Genomic DNA, 21,702 nt, shown 5'->3' with positions numbered 1-21,702 from the left:
AGATGCTGAAGTAAAATGATTCCTGCCTTCTTGTGAGGGTCTGTGAATCAAATATTGGAGCACACTCAATTCCACAGTACCATTCATTGAAAATTTGCAAGCTTGTTCCTGAGCTCATTGGCCTTCTTGTTGTCATCCTGAAATGGTCATGTTCAGGTGGCATGTCCACATTTGGGGTCAGAATCAAATTCTTTACCTCTGTTAGATTTGCTCCCTGTCGAGAAATAAACAAACATACAAATAGACTTCACAGGAACATGACATTTTTGTTTTCAGACTTGGAAAAGTTTAATTAACAAGTACATAGTAAGGAGTGTGTAAATAGCTGTATTTATTGTATATTTTGACTCTTGTGACCCCATAGATTGTAGCTCACCAGGTTCCTCTGTCCATGGGATTTCCCAGGCAGGAACACTGGAGTGGGTTGCCATTTCCTACTCCAGGGGATCTTCCTGAGTCAGGGATCGAACCCATGTCTCCTACATTGGCTGGCAGATTCTTTACCACTGAGCCACCAGGGAAGCTCCATATTTCAATAAGCACTGTACTTACCTGCCTTCTCAATCCTGGAGCCTATTGTCATGATAATGACATTTAAACTCTCTGTATGTTGCCATGCTATAGAACTTCAAAAAGTAAGAAAAACTCAGATATATTTGAATAACCTAGATTTTTAACTTGTGATATAAAAGAGCTGGGGACCCAGAAGTATGTGTGTTGTTTGAGAAGTAGGGGAAAGCCCCAAGAGAGGCAAAAAGCCATTTGGTGAAGGATGCTACTCCCCACTGTTCATGACCTGTGAGCCGCGTTCTTGGTGCTCTTTGCGTTTTGTGTTCCGCACTCTCTCCTCCCCTTTCCTCACCCTCCACAGTCCCGGATGTCACCCCCACCTGTCTCAGAGGCAGGCCTCTCAGCTTCCACAGTGTCAGGGGTCAGAGTGCACAGCGGGCTACAGCCTCTCAGTCTCCTGAGGTTTATGCCTCAAGTTCTTGGTTTCAGTGCCACTTCTGATGAACAGTTCTGTACTTCACCAGAAACCTCTCAAAAGTTTAGCAAATAGAATGGCTACCAATTGAAACAAGTGCCTTGTCATTTTTTATGTCCACTGTTACATCCATGTGTGCATGTGTGTGTGTGTGTGTTGGCGTGTAAGGGATTCGGAAAAAAATTCTCACAGCTTACAAAGCAAATGATGACTTGAGAAGAATTCTCCATGCCTGAGCAGCAAACCCCCTCCCGCTCCCCCAAGTACTGTTGGGAATGAAGTTGATCCTGAGGATATGAAACAATACCAATTCCACGCAGCAAAACTTACCTTTGGAATAATCTTAAACCAAATGATTATGATACTGTTCTGACACGATTCCTACGACCTTCTTTCTTACAGCATAGAGCATGGAATTGTGGCACTGATTTCGGGATAAATGCCTTTTTACCAGTGTGACTGGCATGTGCCATCCCAATCTGGGAATAAGAAAGTCCTAAGCATTCTTACTAGAAAAGTCTTTCCTACAAACTCTTATTTCCCAATTTGAAACTACATAAGTGCTGGGCTGTTTTTCTTGTTAACATGGATTAAGAAGATACTAATCTGAAATTCACAATGTACTGGAAAATTCATTTCAAAGTCTTTTGAATATCCTTTTAGGGAAGTCTCTCATTTTATTTCAGGATAAGGTGGAGTGAAAACAAATAATTGCTTCTATTTGCCATGCTATGTAAAGTAGCCTCAAGATGAAGAGTTACTCTTCAGAAAATGACCCACTTGAACTCATTTTCTTGTTGATTTCTCTATTGCAGGGAATACTGGAAACACATTTAAGATTGAACCAGTCCTGGGTATCATCACAGTTTCCAAAGAGCCAGACATGACGACAATGGGTCAGTTTGTCCTGTCAGTCAAAGTCACGGACCAGGGTTCCCCACCGATGTCTGCCACCGCCATCGTGCGCATTTCTGTCACCATGTCTGATAATTCTAACCCCAGGTTCACTCACAAAGACTACCAAGCAGAAGTGAATGAAAATGTTGATGTTGGAACATCTGTCATTCTAATCTCTGCCATCAGTCAATCCACTCTCATTTATGAAGTGAAAGATGGAAATGTTGATGGGATCTTCACCATAAACCCCTATTCTGGAGTCATCACCACTCGGAAGGCGCTGGATTACGAGCGGACTTCCTCTTATCAGCTCATTGTCCAGGCCACCAACATGGCAGGAATGGCTTCCAATGTCACAGTCAACATTCAGATTGTTGATGAAAACGACAATGCGCCAGTTTTTCTCTTTTCTCAGTATTCGGGCAGCCTCAGCGAGGCAGCCCCCATCAATAGCATTGTCAGGAGCTTGGATAACAGCCCCCTGGTGATTCGAGCCACTGATGCCGACAGCAACCGGAATGCTCTGCTTGTGTATCAGATTGTGGAGTCCACAGCCAAGAAGTTCTTCACGGTGGACTCCAGCACAGGGGCGATCAGAACAATCGCCAGCCTGGACCACGAGGCCATTGCCCATTTCCATTTTCACGTGCATGTGAGAGACAGTGGTAGCCCTCAGCTGACCGCGGAGAGTCCCGTTGAAGTCAACATAGAGGTGACGGACGTGAATGACAACCCACCTGTATTCACTCAGGCTGTGTTTGAGACTATCTTACTTCTACCGACCTATGTCGGAGTGGAGGTTCTGAAAGTTAGTGCCATGGATCCTGACTCCGAGGTACCCCCTGAACTGACGTACAGCCTAATGGAAGGCAGCTTGGATCATTTCTTAATTGACTCAAATAGTGGAGTGCTCACCGTGAAAAACAACAACCTCTCCAAAGATCACTACATGCTGATAGTGAAGGTGTCTGATGGAAAGTTCTACAGTACATCGATGGTTACCATCTTGGTTAAAGAAGCCATGGACAGTGGCCTCCACTTTACTCAAAACTTTTACTCCACCTCCATCTCAGAGAACAACACTAACATAACCAAAGTTGCTATTGTCAATGCAGTTGGAAATCGCCTTAATGAGCCCTTAAAATATAGCATCTTAAACCCAGGAAACAAGTTCAAGATAAAATCTACCTCAGGGGTCATTCAGACCACCGGAGTCCCCTTTGACCGTGAGGAGCAGGAGTTATATGAGCTGGTGGTGGAAGCCAGCCGAGAGCTTGACAATCTACGGGTGGCGAGGGTGGTGGTCAGGGTTAGCGTTGAAGACATAAACGACAACTCTCCAGTCTTTGTGGGTCTCCCTTACTACGCTGCCGTACAGGTGGATGCTGAGCCTGGCACTCTGATTTACCGAGTGACGGCCATTGACAAAGACAAAGGTGCAAATGGAGAAGTGACCTATGTCCTACAGGATGACTATGGCCACTTCGAAATTAACCCTAATTCAGGCAATGTTATTTTAAAAGAAGCATTCAACTCAGACTTGTCCAACATTGAGTATGGAGTCACCATCCTAGCCAGAGATGGTGGAAAACCCTCTTTGTCCACATCCGTGGAACTTCCCATCACTATTGTCAACAAAGCAATGCCTGTGTTTGATAAGCCCTTTTATACAGCATCTGTCAATGAAGATATTGCCATGGATACCCCCATTCTAAGCATCAACGCCACCAGTCCAGAAGGGCAAGGCATCATATATATCATTATTGATGGGGATCTGTATAAACAATTTAACATTGACTTTGACACCGGGGTCCTGAAAGTCATTAGCCCTTTGGATTATGAAATGACATCAGTTTACAAGTTGACAGTAAGAGCCAGTGATGCGCTTACTGGGGCCAGGGCTGAAGTTACCATTGACCTGCTTGTTAACGATGTGAATGACAACCCCCCTATTTTCGGTCAACCCACATACAATACCACATTATCAGAAGCGTCCCTCATCGGGACACCTGTTTTACAAGTTGTGTCTACTGATGCAGACTCAGGAAACAATAAAATGGTCCATTATCAGATTGTCCAGGATACTTACAACAGTACGGATTATTTTCACATAGACAGCGCAAGTGGCTTGATCCTGACCGCGCGGATGCTGGACCACGAGTCAGTGCAACACTGCACTTTGAAAGTCAGAGCCACAGATAATGGCTTCCCATCACTGAGCAGCGAGGTCCTGGTTCATATCTACATCTCAGACGTAAATGACAACCCTCCAGTCTTTAATCAGCTCATTTATGAGTCATATGTGAGTGAACTAGCCCCCCGGGGCCATTTTGTAACCTGTGTGCAAGCCTCCGATGCAGACAGCTCTGACTTTGACCGGTTGGAATACAGCATTTTATCTGGGAATGACCGGACGAGCTTTCTGATGGACAGCAAGAGTGGCATCATTACACTGTCCAACCACCGCAAGCAGCGGATGGAGCCTCTGTACAGTCTCAACGTGTCGGTCTCTGATGGGTTGTTCACAAGCACCGCCCAAGTGCATATCAGGGTCCTTGGAGCCAACCTGTACAGCCCTGCCTTTTCACAGAGCACCTATGTAGCTGAGGTGAGAGAGAACGCAGCCGCTGGGACAAAGGTAATCCACGTTCGAGCCACGGATGGGGATCCGGGGATGTATGGGCAGATCAGCTATGCCATCATCAATGACTTTGCTAAGGATAGATTCCTCATAGATGGCAATGGACAGGTCACCACAACAGAAAGGCTCGATAGGGAAAACCCTCTGGAAGGAGACATCAGTATTTTTTTGAGGGCCCTCGATGGCGGAGGAAGAACAACTTTCTGTACGGTGCGGGTGATTGTAGTGGATGAAAATGACAATGCCCCCCAGTTCTTGACAGTGGAATACAGAGCCAGCGTCAGGGCAGATGTTGGGCGGGGCCACCTGGTCACACAGGTCCAAGCCATGGACCCAGATGATGGCGCAAATGCAAGGATTACTTACTCCCTCTATAGTGAGGCCTCGGTCTCAGTGGCTGACCTCCTGGAAATTGACCCTGACAATGGCTGGATGGTCACCAAGGGCCATTTTAACCAGCTGAAGAACACAGTGCTGTCCTTCTTTGTCAAAGCAGTGGACGGGGGCATCCCAGTGAAGCACTCCCTCATTCCTGTCTACATCCACGTCTTACCCCCTGAAACATCCGTGCCCTCCTTTACCCAGTCTCAGTATTCCTTCACCGTGTCAGAAGATACAGCCATTGGGAGCACGGTGGATACCCTGAGGATTTTGCCCACTCAGAAGGTCACATTCAGCACAGTTAATGGGGAGCGGCTGGAAAATAACAAAGGCAATGTCTTCATCATAGAACAGGAAACAGGCACGATCAAGCTGGACAAGCGTCTTGACCATGAGGTCAGCCCCGCTTTTCACTTCAAAGTGGCAGCCACTATACCCCTGGACAAAGTAGACGTTGTGTTCACGGTGGATGTAGACGTCAAGGTACTGGATCTGAATGACAACAAGCCGGTCTTTGAAACTTCAAACTATGAGACAATCATCATGGAAGGGATGCCCGTGGGCACCAAACTAACACAGGTGAGAGCCATGGATGTGGACTGGGGAGCCAACGGGCAGGTCACCTACTCCCTCCACTCGGATTCCCAGCCCGAGAAGGTGATGGAAGCGTTCAGCATCGACAGCAACACAGGCTGGATCAGTACCCTGAAGGACCTGGATCATGAGACGGACCCCATGTTCACCTTCTCCGTGGTGGCCTCCGACCTCGGGGAAGCCTTCTCTCTTTCTTCCACGGCACTGGTATCTGTCAGGGTGACAGATATAAATGACAACGCTCCAGTCTTTGCCCACGAGGTGTACCGAGGGAATGTGAAGGAGAGTGACCCTCCAGGCGAGGTGGTAGCTGTCCTCAGCACGTGGGACAGAGACACGTCTGACATCAATCGCCAAGTGAGCTACCATATTACAGGTAAGGCTGCCACCCTCGGTGTTCACTCTATGCTTTGCTTCCTAAAGAAAGATGGAAGGTGACAGGGGGCAGGCTTCCCCAGTGGCTCAGTGGTAGAGAATCCACCTGCAGTGCAGAAGCCACAGAAGACACAGATTCGACCCCAGGGTCAGGAAGATCCGCTGGAGGAGGGTGTGGCAACCCACTCCAGTGTTCTTGCCTGGAGAATCCCACGGACAGAGTCTGGCGGGCAACAGTCCATGGAGTCCCACAGAGTCAGACATGACTGAAGCGACTTAGCACACACACATGCACAGCAGAGGGGTAAGAATAGGGGAGAAAGACGTGAGATGAGGGTTTGAGGAGTTATCTTACCTCTCTGGGGCTGAGACAACTCAGTTCTTTAGTTGTTACTAACTCAGCCAGATTTTGCAGTTCATTAGTTTGCTTGTGACCAGAGAAGGCAATGGCAACCCACTCCAGTACTCTTGCCTGGAAAATCCCATGGACGGAGGAGCCTGGTAGGCTGCAGTCCATGGGGTCATGAAGAGTCTGACATGACTGAGCGACTTCAGTTTCACTTTTCACTCTTATGCATTGGAGAAGGAAATGGCAACCCACTCCAGTGTTCTTGCCTGGAGAATCCCAGGGGCAGTGGAGCCTGGTGGGCTGCTGTCTATGGGGTTGCACAGAGTCAGACACTACTGAAGCGACTTAGCAGCAGTAGCAGCAGCAGTTTGCTTCTGACAGATGACCCAGGTTGATAGTCAATTTTTGTCATTTGAAAAAAAGTCCAACTTTGCTGGCGGTCCAGTGGCTAAGACTCCTTGCTTCCAGTTTAAGGGACACAAGTTCGGTCCCCAGTCAGGGAACTAAGATCCCACATGCCACACAGAGTAGCCAAAATAAAGAAATAAAATTTAAAAAGAGTCAAGCCAAATATCTCAGTTGAAGAAATAAAAATAACAGAATGCCTAAGAAGCTTTTTGTCTGAAATGAATATAAATAAATCAAAGTGATGCTTTACTCACCTTTCTTTCCTTACCATTATCACTCATGTCTTTACTGCAGAAATATACATTTTAATGGAAAAAAAAAACAACACTTCCCTTCCACACTACTCTTCTTTTTCTTTATGGAGCTGTTTTCTTAATGTTGTTTTCTGTTTAACGGTCTTAATGCATTTGTGCTTTGATAGAGGACTTTATTTTTAAGCATATTCCTTTTTCCTACTTTTTGTAATGGTAAGAAAATAAATAGCTTTATTTACAAGTTTTTCCTGATAATAAAAACTCGGATGCATGCACACACACACACACACGCATGCACGCATACAAATCAGAGGGCGTTTTTTGGGGGGGTTTTTTGGCTGAAAAATCTTAAATTATAACTCCAAGTCAAAGGGTATGTGTCCTGACATGGCAAATCTTTTCGATCCCTTTTCTGTCTTTCCAAATAGTAAATAGCAGTTCAATAGGAAAGCCAAGATAGACAAGTGAGGTCACACAGAATGCACACACACACATGTCACCATTGCTCTGAGCATCTTGTGTCAGAGTGAAAATGGGGTATCTCCGATCAGGGGTCACTTTCCAGGGGTGATGGCCTTCAATTTCTAAGAGGAGAGGTTGGTGTTGTGGGAGTAGTCTTCCTGTTTGGGGGTTCTAAAGCTAATATTTTGATGTTGTGCCATTCAAAGGCAGAACATAAGCCAACTGCCAAAAAATTTCAAAGAATCCATCCATACTTGTAGTCAGGTGGCTTCCCTTTAGAAAAACAACATTATTCAAAGTGAAAAATGAATTAATTAGAATGCCCTTAGGATGCAAAATCTTCTTAAGTACTTTAGTGAGAAAGTTAATTAATCACTGCAGAATAAGACCCACAGGAGAGCATCTGTGCCTGTGCTCAGGACCCTCACATCTCCCTGCACACTCCTCTTCTTTATGCAACTGCTTTCTTGAGGCTGTTTTCTGTTTAAAAGTCTTAATGCATTTATGCTTTTTCTGATACCTTCCATTGTGTGTGTGTGTGTGTGTGTGTGTGTTTTCATTAAAATGTATATTTCTGCAATAAAGACATGAGCGATTGTGGTGAGGAAAGAAAGGTGAGTACAGGATCACTTGGATTTATTTGCATTCAGTTTCAGACAAAAAGCGTCGTAGGCATTTGGAGGGATACTTTTCTATTTGGAAGAAAAGTTAAATACTCGGCTTTAATTATTTACACGTTGTCTCTGAATTCTCAGTGGATGGTTTAAGGGACCATCCCATCGACTTTACCAAAGTAATGAGAACAGAATAGCTTCAAGCTACTGTTACTATTAGCCATGCCAACCACCAACTGATTTTAATTAGATTTAACTTTTGCTCTTGATGTAACACAACTTGGCTGTGCTGCCACAGATGAACAAAGGACCATTAATCATTTCATTTCACAAAAGAGCAGTGTGGGCCTACACTGAAAGCGTTTAATAGAGAGGTTACATTTGTGCATGCTGAAATCATATTCCACTGAAGCCTAATTGAATCCTAGTCAGTGGTGGAGGAAAGTGATATCCCAGGGAGAACCCGTGCCTCACCAGAGCATTTTTCTCAACCTCAGCAGATTGGCCTTGAGGGTCGGATAAGTCTGTACTGTGGGCGGCCGTTCCTTGCTGCAGGTGGCAGTGTGGGATGGTTACCAGCACCACTGGCTCCTACCCGGTAGATTCCAGTAGCCCGGCCATTGGCATCCCCCTTAATGGGACATTCAGAAATGTCTCTTGGCATTGACAAATGTCCCGGGGATATGGGACTAGCCACTCTCAGTTGAGAATCACTGCCCTGGAGAAATGTGCAGCTCTCAGCTTCTCTGCATTGTCTGTCCACTATGGTTCATTTAGCCCATGGTTAAATTGCCAAAATCCAGCCTCTGTGCACCAGTGTTACAGGGGAGGTAAAAAAGTTGGCTTAAAGCTCAACATTCAGAAAACGAAGATCATGGCACCCAGTCTCATCACTTCATGGCAAATAGATGGGGAAACAGTGGAAACAGTGGCTGACTTTATTTTTCTAGACTCCAAAATCACTGCAGATGGTGACTGCAGCCATGAAATTAAAAGACGTTTACTCCTTGGAAGGAAAGTTATGACCAACCTAGACAGCATATTGAAAAGCAGAGACATTACTTTGTCAACAAAGGTCCATCCAGTCAAGGCTATGGTTTTTCCAGTGGTCATGTATGGATGTGAGAGTTGGACTATAAATAAAGCTGAGTGCTGAAGAATTGATGGTTTTGAACTGTGGTGTTGGAGAAGACTCTTGAGAGTCCCTTGGACTTCAAGGAGATCAAACCAGTCCATCCTAAAGGAAATCAGTCCTGAATATTCATTGGAAGGACTTATGCTGAAGCTGAAACTCCAATACTTTGGCCACCTGATGCAGAGAGCTGACTCATTTGAAAAGACCCTGATGCTGGGAAGGATTGAGGGCAGGAGGAGAAGGGGACGACAGAGGATGAGATGGTTGGTTGGCATCACCAACTCAATGGCCATAGGTTTGGGTGGACTCCGGGGGTTGGTGATGGACAGAGAGGCCTGGCGTGCTGTGGTTCATGGGGTCGCAAAGAGTCGGATATGACTGAGCGACTGGACTGAACTGAACTGTGCACCAGTGCCATATTAAATCTCAAAAACAGTTTGAGGTAACGTGGAAAGAAATAGCTTTATTGCTTTGCCAGGTAAAGGGGGCCACAGTGGGCTAATGCCCCCAAGACTGTGTGTTCCATCCTGGGGAGTGGGCAGTGAGGAGCCTTATAGTGTTTAAGGCACAGGGTATGATCAGCTTGTGGACATTCTTCCAGTTGGTTGAGATGGTGATGACGAGTCAGCATCATCAACCTTCTGGTTCCAACTGGTTTGGGCTCTATGTGCTTGTGGGTAGCATAGTTAACTTCTTTGACCTGGGAGGTGCAGTATCTGCAAAACAACTCAAAGGACATGGCTCAGAATGTTATCTATAGTCTCCGAGGAGGAACTAAAGGTCCTTTACTTTGTTTAATGGCTAATGCATTATCATTTTTTCTTGCTTGTTTTCCTTTCTGCATTTTCTCACTTCTCAGATTAAATTTATTCTTTGACTAAAGTACTGCCACAGAGAAAAGGCAGGCAGATTTAAAGGAGAGAAATGGAGAAACAGATGTAGAGAATAGACTTATGGACATGAGGAGAGGGTGCTGCTGCTGCTGCTAAGTCGCTTCAGTCATGTCCAACTCTGTGCAACCCCATAGAGGGCAGCCTACCAGGCTCCCCCGTCCCTGGGATTCTCCAGGCAAGAACACGAGTGGGTGGCCATTTCCTTCTCCAATGCAGGAAAGTGAAAAGTGAAAGTGAAGTCACTCAGTTGTGCCGACCCTCAGCGATCCCATGGACTGCAGCCTTCCAGGCTCCTCCGTCCATGGGATTTTCCAGGCAAGAGTACTGGAGTGGGGTGCCATTGCCTTCTCCGGAGGAGAGGCTGAGATGTATGGAAAGAGTAACATGGAAACTTACATTACCATATGTAAAATAGATAGCTAATGGGAATTCGCTATATGGCTCAGGAAGCTCAAAGAGAGGCTCTGTATCAACCTAGAGAGGTGGAGTGGGGCGGGAGATGGGAGGGAGGTTCCAAAGGGAGGGGATATATGTATACCTATGGCTGATTCATGTTGAGATTGACAGAAAACAACAAAATTTTGTAAAGCAAATTATCCTTCAATAAAAAAACAAATTTAACAAAAGCAGGCAGAGGACAGGACATGGGTGGGGTCTATTCTGGAAAGGCCTCGTGGGACCCTGCTTGGTTACAGCTGTGTCCAGGCTGGGGCTTCCCAGGCGGTGCTAGTGATGAAGAACCCGCCTGCCAGCGCAGAAGACGCAAAGAGGCGAGGGTTCGATTCTTGGGTCAGGAAGATCCCCTGGAGGAGGACATGGCAACCCACTCCAATATTCTTGCCTGGGGAGTCCCATGAACAGAGGAGCCAGGTGGGCTATAGTCCATGGGGTCACAAAGAGGCGGGTACAACTAACTCTTAGCTCGCACTCTTTTAAAGATTCATTGTAAGAAGGTGAGATGGCTCCACTTTTTCAGTGCAGCAGCAGCCAACAGGCAGTAGGCTTTCCTTATTTATTTGTTTATTGTCAATCTTTCCCACCAGAAAGTGAACTCCAGCACAAAAGCAGGGATTTTTGTCACTTTTGTTCACTGCTGTAGCCCCACTGCGTGGCACAGCGCATGGTCCTGAGCAGGTGACAAATACGTGTTGAATGCCCCCAAACCAAAGAAACCGTGAGGCTCTACCTGGAGTCTGGGCTTCAGGCCAGTCGTCTCGTCCAGTCTTCCTCCATGCTTGAAGTGACGTCATCTCCTTCTTCACGTTTGGAAGGTCAAGATGGTTTTCTTCTTCCTTCTTCCAAGCTGCTTTTGTCTCCATGTAGTTCAGCGATGTGGGAAAGGAATATTGCTGGGACCACTTTCATTGTTTCAGCCGCATCAAAAGTGGTTCCGCTCCACCTCTTCTCCTTTTCTTCCATTTTCACCAGCTTCCCTCTGATAAATTTGATCTAATTGCAGTGCTTATCTTTGAGCGCCTCCTTCAATAACCCCTTATTGGGGCTCTTTACTCCAAATGGGTCTTTCTCTGTCACACAAACTTTTCTCCCCCAGATTTTAGTCCTTAAGAGAAGAGCCGCGGTATGATAACGCCTTCATTAACACATCCCTTAATAGAGCTGACTGCCTTTCCTTGATTGCATAATCAACGGCTAATGAAATTGTCTGGGTAACAAGAGCTATAGTGTATTACATCCTCTCTTGAGACGGAATGGAAAGACAATTGTATCATCTGAGAAAAAGATTGATTGTTCACAGTTTGAATTTGATTGTCCTTAAGGGGAGCTAAACAAGAGATCATCTCCGGCTTCTCTAAGTGCGTTTTCTTCCCTTGGAAAGTTACTGTTTTACTTTCCACACAAGCCAAGCATATAAATATCATGCTTTGTTGCAGGAGAATCAAAAGGAAGTGTCAGTTTTTTTCCAGTCTCGTAAATGATGCAGTTTGAGAAGCACCTGGTTGACCTTGCACAGGCCTCTCACTGTAGGTGGAGATCAAAGCTTTTCATTGCTCATCTTCAGAAACTCTCTTTTCACTGCAGGAGGGAACCCCCGAGGAAGGTTTGCCCTGGGCCTGGTGCAGAGCGAATGGAAGGTCTACGTGAAGAGACATCTGGATAGAGAAGAACAAGACATTTACTTCCTCAATATTACTGCCACCGATGGGCTCTTTGTCACGCAGGCCATGGTGGAAGTGACTGTCAGTGATGTGAATGACAATAGCCCTGTGTGTGATCAGGTGAGATCTGTGGCCATGTCGGATTGCTGCTTTTCACTCTGCTTCTCTAAAATTAAGTCAAAACCCATTTCATTTTTCTCCTTAAAACCTGGCTACATTCTGTTCCTTTCTCCTTAATTAGTGCGGTCCAATTTTATATAAGCATGTAAGAGGATGAAATACTATAAACATGGAAAGAGTACAATTAGTACCTAATTCTGCCCATTAAAAAATACAAACAAAAAATAAAATCAGGACTCTTAAAATAAAAAGCTTTTTAAGGAATCATAAGGAATATTGTGATTTTTTTCATATCTAAACTACTGATTTCATAAAAGAAAAATGGGCCGCTCAAAAGTATGAATTACTTTTGTTGTGTTAAGTTTATACAGCTGGCTGGCAGCAATGTTGGTAATGAAGCTGGGTCTCCAGGCTTCTCATGAAGTGTCATTTCCCCATGGTTCAGAGCATGAGAGCCAATGCAAGGTGTCAATTATTGACTTTCTATTCTTTCTTACCAAAGTTAAATGACCCTTCATTTACCTTTCCCTTACATGTGGACTGCGAGACAATATTGGTGTTCTTTAGCTTAGAAAATTTTTGCAAATCTTACTAATGCCAGATGTTAGTAGTGGCTCTTTAAAGTTGAAGGGTCCCAAGGACTTCCTGGTGCTTGATCACTATCTGATACGATCATTATCTGATGCGTATCACAGTTCCTCAGGGGCAGGGATTTTTGTCTGTTTTCTTCTGCATTGTACCCCTAGCATCTCAATACATTGTACCCCTCCCCCATAGTAGCAGCTCAATTAGCATTTGTTGAATGAATGAGCATGCGAGAGGCAGGGCAAGAGATATTTTATGTTTCATCGGATGGTGTAAGATGATTCTGCAGTAAAGGAAAAACGTAACTGAAGATAAATTATGCGAGTGCCTTTTTAAAGAAATCATTTATAAGGCTAATATGGCAATCGCCCCACACATACTAATGATTTTGCCTTTGCCCAGGTTGCATACACAGCATTACTTCCCGAAGACATTCCATCAAACAAAATCATCCTGAAGGTCAGTGCCAAGGATGCTGACATTGGACCCAATGGAGATATACGATACTCACTCTATGGACCTGGAAACAATGAATTTTTTCTAGATCCAGAAAGTGGTAAGACAAAATTTATTCTCTGAAATTACATTGTTAATCCACAAGAGAAGTTAAGTTTTCACTTGGTCTTATCACTAGGGGGTAGTTGGTATCTAAGAGCCTTAATGTGACACTCTGTTATCTTGGACTCTTAAGAAATGCTAGCGGCACATTGTGTCTGCAAGACACAAACCTCATTTGACTTGTAAACTTGCCCTGACTTTACCTACGTGTAGTAGCACCAGGGAATCAGATGTGTCTGTTTGCTTCTCCTCTTTCTCATATCCATGAGTTAAAGCAGCTGCCCTGTTAAGTGTATATATAGAATTATATCATAAATGCAGGTTTCCATGCAAACCAGCCAGCAGTGCACAGCAAGGACAGTTTCACCTTGTTGAAACCCTTTTTGGGTTCCTATGCTTATTAACACACTTATCTGGCTTTTATTCATCATTTCTGCTTAGTTGTGAGACCTCAGATTTGCTTCCATGTTAAGGTAAAGTTTATAAGGTGAAAGGTTATGTACACTGAAGGCAGATGCTCGCATTGAGGGCCAAAGCTTAAGGAAAAGACATTTTCTATGGAGGTAAATTATTACAGTGCTGTTTGGCCCATCCAGTGACAATTTTGAATTGAAGTGTAATGATTAAAAAGTTTGCATATTTCCAGCATTGTATTGGTTGCAGTGAATAATCACTAACTACTGAGTTTCCAGAAGGTATTGGTTTCTCAATAACCTACTCCCATGTCAGCTATATCTTACTGCGAAGGGCTTAGTTGCATAACAATATACTACTTGGATATAGAGGCCTGGCACTTTTTTTATTGAATAGCTAGCATTTATTAACTACTGGATCTAAAAACACTTTATGGAATATTTGTGATAGACTCTGACATGAAGCCCTCAAAGCATCTCTGAGCAATACTGTAACCCAGTGGAGAAGACAGAGCAGTGAGTCAGTAATAATAATAACAGAAATAATAATAGTTATGAAAGACAGAATGACATGAGTGCCTGCGAGAGATATCAAGAGAGTTATGTCTGAGCACAGAGGAAAAAGCAGCTAATGTTCTGATGAGAGGGAAGAGGAAGCTTGTAAAGAAGAACCGGCGTTTGAACTGAGCCAGGATTCTAGGGGCTCAAGCAGGTCACTGCCGCCCCCGGGCGCGGCGTGGGCAGAGAGCACAGCACCTCCAGGAAATGCCGTGTACAGCCCTGTCAGTGGTCAGAGGAGCCACAGGATGACTCGCCAGAAAAGTAGTGGGAAAGATAACTTTAGGTCGGATCTTGGAGGGTCCTGAATGCCCAACTGAAAACTCCCTGGATGTTTTTGAGGAGGGGGAAATGATCCAGCCTGTAGTTGAGAACTGCTTGCCTTCAGGAAGCTGTAGGAAGAACAGCTTTGTAAGTACTGATGACGTGCTCCCAGTGATATCTGCTAATTTTACTAAGAGTACATAATAATATTTCATGAGTCTGACTTTTCACCAAACGGCGTTTATTCAGGTCTGTCATTGTGCTCATTGCCATTATCCATTGAAATTTAAGTAGCAATGAAATCCCCACAGGGACTGACACCCAGGACCAGTGTAGCTATTCCAGTGATTAAAGTAATAATCCCTCCATGGTTATGAAATGCCCTTCCTGCATGTCTGCTCTGGGCTCCTCAGTTATCCCCCACTGGGACCTCCCCCCAACAACTGCTGGCCCTCCACTCTCCCAGCAAGTGGGATTTGCCGGGCACGATAGGACTCCTTTGTAACCTCTTTCTGCTGGAGCCAGCCTGTTTGGACTGTTTGTTTTCCTCTAGAAGACGGGGTTAAAAAAAGATTAAGTGTCTGGAAGCAGAGAGACTAACCCTTCTGGGTATAAAGACCATTGACCTGATTGACCATCAGAGAACTGAGCAGTTCTTGCAAGGTTTAAAGAGGTGTGGAGCTTCTCCATCCTGCCAAAAGAAGGAATCCCTGACACAAGAGACTTCACAGTGGAATTAATTCCTTTGAAAGTCATGCTGTTGGTTTCTTGTTGCATCCAGAATCCCATAAATTTTTCCCTGATGCTTAAAAAATTTGAACTTGCTCTATTTTTCAAAGTATGAAGCTCTTGAGCCAAATATCAGCAGTCCTTCCTACACTCGGGTTCTGTATGTAATTGATTCTCTGCTCTTTGAAGAAAGACAGTTTTGAAAAGCCAGGCCATTTATTTTCACAGGTGAGTTAAAAACTTTGGCTCCATTGGACCGGGAGAGGGTCCCTGCGTACAGCCTCGTTGCCAGGGCCACCGACGGGGGCGGCCGATTCTGCCAATCCGACGTCCGTCTGACCCTGGAGGACGTGAACGATAACCCCCCGGTGTTTTCCTCTGACCACTATAATGCCTGTGTCTATGAGAACACGGCCACCAAGGCTCTGTTGACCAGAGTTCAAGCGGTGGATCCGGATGTTGGTAAGTCAGCCGCCCCGATGGGGGGCCTCCCTGTCTGTGCGTTTCACACATTCAGGTGCTGCCTGTCCTCTAGCTCCATCAGCCAACCTGGGTTTCTCTTTCCCATCAGGACAAGTACAGTAAACCACATTTCGGCTCTTTGGCTGATGTACTTCACACACGTGAAAGAAATCTGCAAGAAATCTTCCCACCTTTTTGTAGGGTTTAGAGAAGTGATACTGTAAATTCCTTTAACTTTTAACAAAGGGTTTTGAGTTTGTGGGTTTTTTTTTTTTAACCTTTAGAATGAAAAACAATAGCTTTCCTACTTACTCATTCCTCTTGAACATAGTTAACTGTTGTGTGGTGGGGAGAATTCGTTTCTATTTCTATAAAGAATTGCAACCCACACTTTAGCTGAAATATGACAGTCTCGATTTATGGTGGTGCCCCATAGTGCAAAGACCAATTACTAAGTGTGCTGCCAGCCCAATGTGGATTTTTTCTAACTGCCATTTTCCAGAGTATTTTGGTCACATAAACTGACATTACTCGGAGGGGTGGGAGTGGCAGAGGGAAATAAGGAATTAGAATTGAAAGTTGCTAATAAAGTTTGTCTTCAGATCCACTTTACATAATGAGATGGTGAGTTAGAAAAGACTGGAGTTAATTGCTAGGTAGCCTTTCTGAGAATGCATAAGTTATTGAGGTGACTGCATGATGGAGTCTAAATACAAAAGGGCATACAGACAGCCCCTTGGCTGTGCATTTTAAGAGCTGTAAATCAGAGGACTGGGGAATGATGGGGTGTGTCTGTTATGATAAACAGGCCTTTATATAATTCAGTGTCTTATTGCTTAATTCTGAATTGAAAGAAAAATTATTGGACTAATGGAAAAGTAAATACATGATAATTAGTTGAAAACAAACGTAGAGCCCAGGGTCTCTGCATATTTCCCCTTAGAGAAATTAGTGACTATACTATGAATTATTGTTCTTACCTTATTAGCATAATTTTTGAGGCTGAGAACCAACCCTTTAAAAATCTGCATATTGTAAAGCTTGGTAAAAAACATAATAAATAGGAAAAGATTTTTTTTTCAGCTGCACTATGCAGCTTATGGAATCTTAGTTCTCTGACAGGGATTGAACCCAGGCCCTTAGCAGTGAAAGCACAGAGTCCAAAACCCTGGACCACCAGGGAATTCTGGAAAAGACTCTTTTATTGACCTATAATCATGAATTATTTGCAAATACTGCTTTTTAAAGGAGGATTAGAAAACATTCCCTGGACTCTTGACAGCAAGCCTTTGAAGAAAAGAGGACAGAAATTGTACAGATGAATCATTAATAATTTAATTTTGAGAATGTATAATTGGGCCAGAGATGAAATTTTAAGATTGAAAATTTTTTAAATTAGAATTTCAATTTTAAAAATTGGAGTTTTTCTATTTACCTCCTTCCTAAAGGAATTGGGTGTGCTCTGTCTGCTAGAGAATTAACACGGAGAGAGTCTGATCAGTACGTTATGCTTCAGACAGGAGGTGGGAGGTTATCCAGCGACAGATGTGATTGCGGTAGAGGGCAGGCAGCTAGCTTTGTGCTGCTCAATTCTGCTGAGTCAGCTGTCCCGGTTGGCAGTGGGGAAGAAGGGTTGACTGGACTCTTGCAGGGGCAGAGATGATGAAGCCTTTCAAACACTAGATCCAGAATAACCTATCAGCACCTGTCTCTGCTCTTTGCACCAATTAGCAGAAGGCTTACATTCTGGCTTCAGACCAACATGGAGGTTATGAGTGCTATTCATATTGTGTGTTCATCAGGCCATTGTATCCACTTCCAGAAAACTCTAGCATAGGATACCAGATTCTAGATCATATTCTCAGTTTTTTTAGATCTCATTTAGCTTTAAAAATAAAAACTAAGACAGCTGGGGGGGAACAAATAAGCTCCTCTAAAAAGGCAAACTGAGCACCTGCTGTTTCTAGGCACCATGCTCAGGAGGTGGGGGTGGAGGTCTTGCTCAGAGCCTGCAGGGAGAACCATAGTCAAATCCATATTCTCCAGAATCCAGGTATCAGTGACTGGGGGGTGCTCATACCATTTTTATCAGTGGCCTGATCCCCGCTTCTCAGTCTGCTGTAAGTCAGCACAGAGGAGCCTGAGCCACACATTGAGATGAGCAGTTTGGGGTGAGCAGGGCTGGGTGAATCATCTGGAGGCCAAACCTAACCTCTGGCCTAAAGCTGAGTTTGCTCCTGTCATTAAGACTGAATCCAACCCTACTGAATCCAGCCATCCAGTGTCTTTAGTCTGACTTATATAGAGTGTTCCAAACAGTTTGGATTAATTGTCAATAAAAGTCAAGAGATATTTATTTGAATTTTCAATTTCTGGCATTTTCTAAAAACAGCACTCAGAAGACTCAGCAATTTCAGGCACATAGTCACACCATGGCTGGAAGCTGCCATCAGCCAGTTCTCACCTTCCCAGCCATCTCACTTAGGTTTCCGCCTGACCTGCATAGGCCCCTTCTCTAAAGTGACAAGGAAATTCTGATGTTTAAGAACTTTTAACTTTGAAATAATCATAAGTTCACAGGAATTTGTCAAAAAAATGTACAGGAGGTGGCATGTACCTTTCACACAATCTTTTCTCCCAGTGATACCATCTTATGTAACTATAGTACACTTAGATTTTGGCACAGGTGTGTGTGTGTGTGTGTGCGTGTGTGTGTGTGTATGTAGTTCTGTGCAGTTTTATCACCTGTGTAGCTTCATGTAACCACCACCCCATTCATCTACTTGCTGCCCCTTCATAACAACACCCACCTTCTCCCCACACTTCCTTCCCAGTCTCTAATCCCTGGCAACCACTAATCCCCATATCTATAATTTAGTTATTTCAAAAATGTTATTTAAATGGAATGGTGCAGCTTGTAACCTTTTCCAAATGTCCTTTTTCACTCAGCATCATTCCCTTGAGATCCATCCAAGTTGTCTAATTGGTTTTTGATCCTAGTGAAGAACATTGTCTCCATTTGTATAAATGACAGGGCTATTTGGTTCATGAAACTTCTTTTGTCAAGCATATTCCTTTGCCTAAAGTTACAAACGATTTCATCAGTATTTGGCTACAGCATATACTAAACCACAATAAATTGCAGAAAAAAGACAAAGATATATTAACCTGAAGTCCGATTCCATTACTTCATAAATTCAAAATTCTTACAATCTCTTGCTAACCTTTCAGTATCCTGGTTTTCTAATTAGCATATATATATATATATATATATATATAATATATATGTGTATCTATATCATTATTTTTAGCCAAACAACTCTTTGCTATGCCAAATTCATTATTCATAACGAACCAATGCTAATGTTAGAGTAACTGCCTCAGATCAGATCAGATGAGATCAGTCGCTCAGTCGTGTCCGACTCTTTGCGACCCCATGAATCATAGCACGCCAGGCCTCCCTGTCCATCACCAACTCCCGGAGTTCACTCAAACTCACATCCATCGAGTCCGTGATGCCATCCAGCCATCTCATCCTCTGTCATCCCCTTCTCCTCTTGCCCCCAATCCCTCCCAGCATCAGAATCTTTTCCAATGAGTCAACTCTTCACATGAGGTGGCCAAAATACTGGAGTTTCAGCTTTAGCATCATTCCTTCCAAAGGAATCCCAGGGCTGATCTCCTTCAGAATGGACTGGTTGGATCTCCCTGTAGTCCAAGGGACTCTCAAGAGTCTTCTCCAACACCACAGTTCAAAAGCATCAATTCTTTGGCACTCAGCCTTCTTCACAGTCCAACTCTCACATCCATACATGACCACTGGAAAAACCATAGCCTTGACTAGATGAACCTTTGTTGGCAAAGTAATGTCTCTGCTTTTGAATATGCTATCTAGGTCGGTCATAACTTTCCTTCCAAGGAGTAAGTGTCTTTTAATTTCATGGCTGCAGTCACCATCTGCAGTGATTTTGGAGCCCAGAAATATAAAGTCTGACACTGTTTCCACTGTTTCCCCATCTATTGCCCATGAAGTGATGGGACCGGATGCCATGATCTTCGTTTTCTGAATGTTGAGCTTTAAGCCAACTTTTTCTGCCTAGATCAGGAAAAAAAAAAACAGGAAGACAAGACTACTTTAGCACCCATTTTATGAGTTCTAAGCAATAGCATGGCAACTATCTAGATTTTAGCATTAAATTCTTCGTTTTCCTGTAAAATGGAAACATCCTCCACCCCATGAACTAATGAAGTGACTTTATGACCTAATATTTATAAAAATTTAATCCTTTCAGTAAACATTAGGAGACTTTTTGTTGCACCACCTCTTTGGGGTTCATATTTTGCTATTTACTCTACCTCTTAAGGCAAGGTTAGGTGTCCAGGTTCTCAGTATTGAGGGTTTTTTAAACTAACAAAGGAAATATGCAGTGATAAAAATCAGAGCTAAAATCTGTGACCATTTTAGGCAAAGTGACATGAAAATCAAATGTAAACTTGTACTGGAAAATGTGTCAGAGCCCATGATTTATTGAGAGGCCAATGTCCAGATGTTTGAGATTCAAGAGGACATATTTTTCCTCTTACGCATCAGGGACATAAAGCAAGGAAATGTTCTAATGAACATGTTCACTCCTTTCCTGTAAAATATTTCCTATACAGTTTAGACCTGTTGTCATGGATTTTGGAGAAACTTGGAAGCTTGTAACACACATTAAAATTATTTTCCATTCAATATAGCTGATATTTAATGAGTAGGTACATAGCAGCTATTATAGAAGGAACTATATGAGGAATATGCAGTGACAGGCCCAGGGTCCATGCAGTAGTGAAGGGTATAAATCTGGAACACACAAACCTGGCATAAAAGGAAGAACTTCCAGAATCCAGAATGAATGAGATTCAATAGGCAGAGGGAGGAAGGCCTTCAGGAAGACAGGAACCAGGAGGATAAATTTGCAAAGTCGGGAACGTGCTGTTTTTGTTGAGTCGCTTAGTTGTGACTCCATGGACTGTAACATTCCAGGCTCCCCTGTCTTCACAGTCTCCCTGAGTTTGCTTAAACTCATGTCCATTGAGTCTGCAATGCCAACAAACCATCTCATCCTCTGTTGCCCCTTCTCCTCCTGCCCTCAGTCTTTCCCAGCATCAGGATCTTTTCCAATGAGTTGACTCTTTACATCAAGTGACCAAAGTATTGGAGTTTCAGCTTTAGCATCTGTTCTTCCAATGAGTATTCAGGGATGATTTCCTTTTGAATTGACTAGTTTGATCTCCTTGCTGTCCACAGGGCCCTTAAGAATTTTCTACGGCACCCCAATTCAAAACCATCAATTCTTCAGTGCTCAACCTTCTTTATGTCCAGCTCTCATAGCCGTACATGACTACTGAAAAAACCTTTGTTTGACTATATGGGCCTTTGTCTACAAAGTGATGTCTCTGCTTTTTAGTATTGAAAACGTCTAGGTTTGTCATAACTTTTCTTCCAAGGAGCAAACCTCTTTCATGGCTGCAGTCACCGTTCACAATGATTCTGGAGCCCAAGAAAATAAAGTCTGTCACTGTTTCCATTGTTTCCCCTTCTATTTGCCAAGAAGTGATGAGACTGGATGCCATGATCTTAGTTTTTTGAATGTTGAGTTCTAAGGGAGCTTTTACATTCTCCTCTTTCACCTTCATCAATAAACTCTTTAGTTCCTCTTTGCTTTCTGCCATTAGGGTGGTTTCATCTATATATCTGAGGTTATTGATATTTCTCCCGGCAATCTTGATTCTAGCTTGAGCTTCATCCAGCCTGACATTTCACATTATGTATTCTGCATATAACTTAAATAAGCAGGGTGATAATATACAGCTTTGACGTATTCCTTTCCCAATTTTGAACCAGTCCGTTGTTCCATGTCTGGTTCTA

The 21,702-nt window shown here is 43.7% G+C and overlaps 1 protein-coding gene across 1 annotated transcript in view; it reads left to right on the top strand.

Moving 5' to 3' along the window:
- FAT3 (FAT atypical cadherin 3) overlaps nucleotides 1–21,702 on the top strand; it is an 801,625-nt gene that overhangs the window by 678,726 nt on the left and 101,197 nt on the right. Inside the window, exons 10-13 of the mRNA XM_070365061.1 lie at nucleotides 1,801–5,874; nucleotides 12,029–12,225; nucleotides 13,213–13,366; nucleotides 15,561–15,794. Of these exons, the coding sequence (XP_070221162.1) occupies nucleotides 1,801–5,874; nucleotides 12,029–12,225; nucleotides 13,213–13,366; nucleotides 15,561–15,794 (4,659 nt within the window). The remainder of the gene's footprint in view (nucleotides 1–1,800; nucleotides 5,875–12,028; nucleotides 12,226–13,212; nucleotides 13,367–15,560; nucleotides 15,795–21,702) is intronic.

Source organism: Bos mutus, chromosome 29 (assembly GCF_027580195.1).
Source record: "Bos mutus isolate GX-2022 chromosome 29, NWIPB_WYAK_1.1, whole genome shotgun sequence".
NCBI lineage: Eukaryota > Metazoa > Chordata > Mammalia > Artiodactyla > Bovidae > Bos > Bos mutus.
The sequence above is the reverse complement of the archived record's forward strand: the minus strand, read 5'-3'. Positions and strand labels throughout refer to the sequence as shown.